At 40.6% G+C, this 6,000-nt stretch overlaps 1 protein-coding gene across 1 annotated transcript in view; it reads left to right on the plus strand.

Moving 5' to 3' along the window:
• LOC310681900 (cytosolic phospholipase A2 epsilon-like) overlaps window positions 1-4,611 on the plus strand; it is a 40,884-nt gene extending 36,273 nt beyond the window's left edge. The window contains exons 19-21 of the mRNA XM_083449937.1: window positions 850-1,016; window positions 2,474-2,660; window positions 4,203-4,611. Coding sequence (XP_083306063.1) covers window positions 850-1,016; window positions 2,474-2,660; window positions 4,203-4,408 — 560 coding nt within the window. The 3' untranslated portion in view covers window positions 4,409-4,611. The remainder of the gene's footprint in view (window positions 1-849; window positions 1,017-2,473; window positions 2,661-4,202) is intronic.
• Window positions 4,612-6,000: the final 1,389 nt, after the last annotated feature.

Raw genomic sequence — 6,000 nt, forward strand, 5'->3', positions numbered from 1 at the left:
GATATTCCAATAAATTAATAAAATAACAATAAAAAAATTGGAAGTCAAACCAGAATTAGCTTTATTAAATATATTTCAAGACACCCATCTGGATTTACATAATAAAGAATTAATAAGCCAGTTATTACAAGCAGCGAGGTACAACATAACCAGACACTGGAATTTCTTTTCTGGCACAACAATAGACAATTGGTATGAAACAGTCTGAGAAACAGCTCTTCTTGAGAGATTAACAAACAAACTACAGTTGACACCTGGACAGATGAAGAAAGATGGTTTGACCCCAGTGTGGTTTAATTTCATAACATACCCCAGTATTGCAGAAAAGGAGCAATCCCACCCCCACCCCCATCAGCATTTGGTTCGATCTTGTTGATCTAAATTATTAATATTAATATTAATAATAATACTCAGAACTAAGTCCCACTGAGTTCATTTTATTCCCAGGTAACTTGGTGTAGGCTTGCATCCTAAATTCATATACCTAGTAAGAAAGGACAAAGGTAGCAAGCAGGCTGTCTTCTGTGTTAGGAAGCTTTACCCACAAATATTTTGAGAGGTCAAAAGAGGGTTGGTGAAGTTCTATGGTTCTGATAGGTTCCAAAGCCCATAGGACAGGAAACCTGGTTGGACTACAATTCTCCACCATTATGGAAAGCAGACCACACACTCTGCTCTAAGTGATATTTGAATTCTCCTTAATCCAGTGCAATTTACTCCTAAGTAAGTGGCATATGACTGCAGCCATATTGTCATAGGTAAAAATGTCCTATGTATTTTAATTTAATTAGGTTCCAAATTAGGCAGAAATATTCTTTTCTGATGGCAAAAAATATATTTCCTTTCCAGCTACGGTATTAGATGGATGCCCAAATCAACTAACGGAACATGCAGACTCTATAGGACTGGTGGACGCTGGATTTTTCATCAATACAAGTTGCCCACCACTTTTAAGGCCAGAGAGGAAAGTTGATGTCATTGTGCATCTGAGTTACAGCGCAGGCTCACAAACACTGGTAATAGGTTTTGTGTTGTTTGTTTGTTTAAGCGATATATTTCAGGTTTATGTGGAAACATTGCGACATATTGCCCAAGGTCACCTCTCTAATTAACTGTCTGTAGCCAGAAGGCCAGATTCCTCACCTAACTATACATCAGGGGTTCCTCTCAATGTTGTTGGAATGCAGTGCCCATCGCCCCTAACCACTGGCCATGTTGGTTGGAGCAGATGGAAGTTGGAGTCCAACATCTGGTGGGTACCAGCCTGGCAACTTCTGCTCTAAAATATCTGAATCTCACCTTGAGCACATTCTGGTGAGAACTTATAAAAGACAATAATATATTTATTTACCGATTTAACAAACAAAAAATACATACCACTTGAATGTAATAAAACTGCTACGAGGTTTATAATAGCATAAAAGATATGGCTGATCACACATCAACCAACCTGCAGCAGGTTTTTTTCCTTTGAGTTGCAGGAAGTTTAAAACATTAACACAGGGTGTGTGGTTTTTTTAAAAAAAACCCTAAATGCAAATTTTATTCTCCAGTAGGTAGTTAGATAGAAAACAATGACTAATGCAATGAAAGAAAATACATTCTGTTGATGGAAGTAAAATCTTATCAAGGCAATTCCTGGGAATTCATCTCACATAAATTTTAGTCTGCTCCTCCTCTTTAAGTCATTAATTCCCAAGCTTAGATAATATTCATTTATAGGATCCATGTGCCAAGGCCCTGTGACCTAGCTGGGGGAAACGAATAACCACACTGGACAACAGCACATTGGGTTTTGGGTTTGAATAACGCCAAAGCTTCATTGGTTTCAGCAGTGAATGGTTTGGCATAGGCCTTGAGTAAAGCCATTGCTATTCCACTCCAGCACATCTGCTGAAAGTGCATTTAAGCGTAAATCACATCTTGGAAGGGGTCCTATGACCTACATCAAATAGGGGTACCCCCTACCTGGGGTCTCTGTTGGAGGAGAGGTATGGCCCTAGTTCCCACCTAGGCATTGGACAGAAACCATTCCTCCTGGATCCTTTTGGAGGGGCGGGCAGGGGCTACAACCTCACTTCCATGCAACTTACTCAATGCCTAACCATCACCCAAGCTGAAATCAGCTCGCTGCCAAACCACTCACGCCTGCAACCAATCCCTGATAGCTTCTACGATGTCATTTAGCCAGATTTTGTTGCCTGCTTTTTTCTTTTAATGAACCTGAACACCTTAGTATCATCAGCAAACCTGGCCGCCTCACTGCTCACTCCTAACTCTAGATGGTTTATGAACAAGTTAAAAAGCAGGGACTCTGCTTTCTACTTCCCCCATTCAAGGAACTGTTCATTAATTCATACCTTGTGCTTCCTAGGTATCTCAGTTTTCCACACAGAATTTTTTTAGTGGCATATGATTGCTTTTTAACATACATTTCTTGTCCTCTCTTGTTTTAACTTTCATGTGAATGAAGCCCCTAGAGCAAGCTTGCAAGTACTATATCCAGCAACGTATCCCATTTCCACATGTTGTCCTTACGGATGAAGACAAGAAACATCTAAAGGAATGCTACTACTTTGATCAATCAGATGTCCTTGGTTGTCCAATCCTGGTTTTCTTCCCATTAGTGAATGATACCTTCCGTTATTACAAAGCACCTGGTAAGTTACTGACAATAGCTAATAAACTCCACCCTAAGTGACAGTTATCTGCCTAAGAGACCCTATCTGCCTGCGGACTGCCTCGCCAGAGTGGTGCATGCTCTGGTTATCTCCCGCTTGGACTACTGCAATGCGCTCTACATGGGGCTACCTTTGAAGGTGACCCGGAAACTACAACTAATCCAGAACGCGGCAGCCAGACTGGTGACTGGGAGAGGCCGCAGAGACCATATAACACTGGTCCTGAAAGACCTACATTGGCTCCCAGTACGTTTCCGAGCACAATTCAAAGTGTTGGTGCTGATCTTTAAAGCCCTAAACGGCCTCGGTCCAGTATATCTGAAGGAGCATCTCCACCCGCATCGTTCTACCCGGACATTGAGGTCCAGCACCAAGGGCCTTCTGGCGGTTCCCTCACTGCGAGAAGCAAAGCTACAGGGAACCAGGCAGAGGGCCTTCTCGGTAGTGGCGCCCTTCCTGTGGAATGCCCTCCCACCAGATGTCAAAGAGAACAACAACTATCAGACTTTTAGAAGACATCTGAAGGCAGCCCTGTTTAGGGAAGCTTTTAATGTTTGATGTATTACAGTATTTTAATTTTTTTGGGGGGGGGGAACCGCCCAGAGTGGCTGGGGAAGCCCAGCCAGATGGGCGGGGTATTATTATTGTTGTTGTTGTTGTTGTTGTTGTTGTTGTTGTTGTTGTTGTTGTTAATAAATTATTGTTATTGTTATTATTTATTATTTATTATTTATTATTTATTATTTATTATTTATTATTTATTATTTATTATTTATTATTATTATTATTTCCAGTGCTGTCAGGCAATACAATTCCTGGAGGTGGGGAGATTTTTGCTGGACTTTCCCACTACCGAGAAATCAATTAATTCCTCTGAACTGAATTGTTACAATCTGTTGTAAGCCATTGTGCAAATCACTTGATTGAAAGGCAGCGTATGAATCTTAAAAATAAAATATTTAAAATAAAACACCAAATCTCTGTGGTAACAACCCTGAAGCTTCAACCTCTGAGTCTTGACTGACTACAACAAGCTCTAAGGCACTGGAATGGATCCAGGGTCCAGATTTAGTCATGCTTAAGAGTAGACCCACTGAAATCAATGATACTTAAGTTAGTCACTAATGTAAGTCCCACTGATTAAAATAAAAGCCCTCTAAGCATGACTAAGTCTTTTGCTTCTTTTGTTCATGCTTTAGCATGGTCAGAATAAGATTGTGCCAACAAATACTAATCCAGCCTTGAGTGTATGTTCTTATAATTACAATGATATTGTAATTATATTATATGCACTCAACTACTTTGAGACCCTCTTAAGTATAAAGAGATATCCAAGCCTGATAAATCAAATCAAAATAGGGCATTAAAATTGCGGTAGATTTATTTTTTATATAAAAAAACACAAAACCAAAATTGTAAATGAACCATTCTAAGAACGTTCTCATTGGATTAATACGCATGTATGCTTCGGAAATAAGCCAAATATCTAACCATTAATAACTCATCGTTTCTTTATCCCAGGCGAGAAACGCAATGGTGAAGCAGAGATGGCTGCAGGAGATGTTGATGTTTCCACCTGGAAGACACCATACAATACTTACTTCCTCACATACAGTGATGAAGATTTCGACAAGCTAGTAAACCTGAGTGAATACAACATCTTGAATAACGAGCACCTGATTCTGCAGGCTTTGCGTTCTGCTGTAGAACGGAAAAGGCGGCATTGATGGAGACAGTATAGATTGACTGGGGAGCTTGTGGGGAAGGCAGAAGATCAAGTAATGGTTGACTACAATTGCTGATTAATCTGAAGGCTTCGGTGGAATTTATTTCATCTCTCTTATGATGACTGTTTCATATTTCAGCAGGGGCACGGCAAGCTACAAAGGCCCACTTCTGGATATATTTAATAAAAAATTGGGAAAAAGCAGTGTATTTTAAGAATGCATGTTCTGCCTACTAAACGCGCACACAATTCTATGGCAGAATGATCAGCACAGGTCAATCTGTTGCGCACATACAAACCTACATCTGTAAAGCAAAGGGAAAGGGTTGTTTTAATACCAACATATTTTTTCCCAAAACCCGTGGTTTGGCCAGAGATATAAATGCTCCTGAGAGATATCACCAAAATATAGAATGGGGGAGAGGGTAATGTTATGGATATAGTTACACATTAAAAATGAGGGCAAAAGAATACACAGATTTGCATAAAATTAGTATGTGCCAATGTGCATATCTAGGTGTAAATTTAGAAATAATTACTATAATGTATACAGAAATGTATACAGATTTCCTCATACTGGGGGAAACTGTGACAAGCTGACCAGTGTGCTTCTTATTCTGCTGTTCAGATGTTAACTACTGATGGCAGCTCCAAGATCCTTGCTCTTGCTTCTTATGGTTTTTTTTAATCTTTGAACTGGGACTTCAAACAGAGGACTGCCCTCTGTAAAGCAGAACACAAAGCCACTGGGCATCCTAGAGCTTGACTTTCCACTCTTCTTAAATGTGCAGCAATTTGTGACAAAATGAATCATTGGAGGTTCATGCGGTCCTACAATTGCATACCCTCCAACATGTCCCAGAGGAGAACTGGGATATGTGTCTTTTGGGGCCATGCTCCTGCACAAGTCACGTGACTTGTGCAAGAACATGCCCCCCCCCAAAAAAATGGGACATCCCAGGATCTAATCCAGGCATTGGCAAACTCCGGCCCTCCAGATGTTTGGGACTACAATTCCCATCATCCCTAGCTAACAGGACCAGTGGCCAAGGATGATGGGAATTGTAGTCCCAAAAAATCTGGAGGGATGGAGTTTGTCTACATCTGATCTAATCAGTAGCCAGGATGGTTTTTGTAATTCTGGGATGTCCTGCTTAAATCAGGACAGTTGAGCAGGATATATGACAGTGTAAACCTGGAGCAGGAGAAGATAAGATGTCAAGCAGTGTTAAGGTAAAAATGAGGAAAATATTTAGGCAAAATTTCAATGTGGACATGAGGGCTTCTCCTACTCATGCAAAAAGCTGACAAAACAGAAGAAAGGAGAGTTTCAATAAGCTTAGAGAATTCTTCCTGGGGTGTTCTGCATATTTCTGAGTACAGAAGTTTGGACTACTTGCATGCAGTTGCAAGCCAGGCCCCGGTGGAGTATCTTTTCCCACTGTACACTGGAGATTCTCCTTCAAAATAACATGCAACTCCTATTGGGATTTCTGGGACTTGTAGGCAGCAGGAAAAGTTTTTCTACCAAGGCCTAGGAACATCCGCCACCTTTTCCCGTCTAAATGCAGACTTTCGGGTGAAGCAGCAGGA

The sequence above is a fragment of the Podarcis tiliguerta genome (genome assembly GCF_965153285.1).
Source record: "Podarcis tiliguerta genome assembly, chromosome: 1".
In the NCBI taxonomy this organism is placed as follows: Eukaryota; Metazoa; Chordata; class Lepidosauria; order Squamata; family Lacertidae; genus Podarcis; species Podarcis tiliguerta.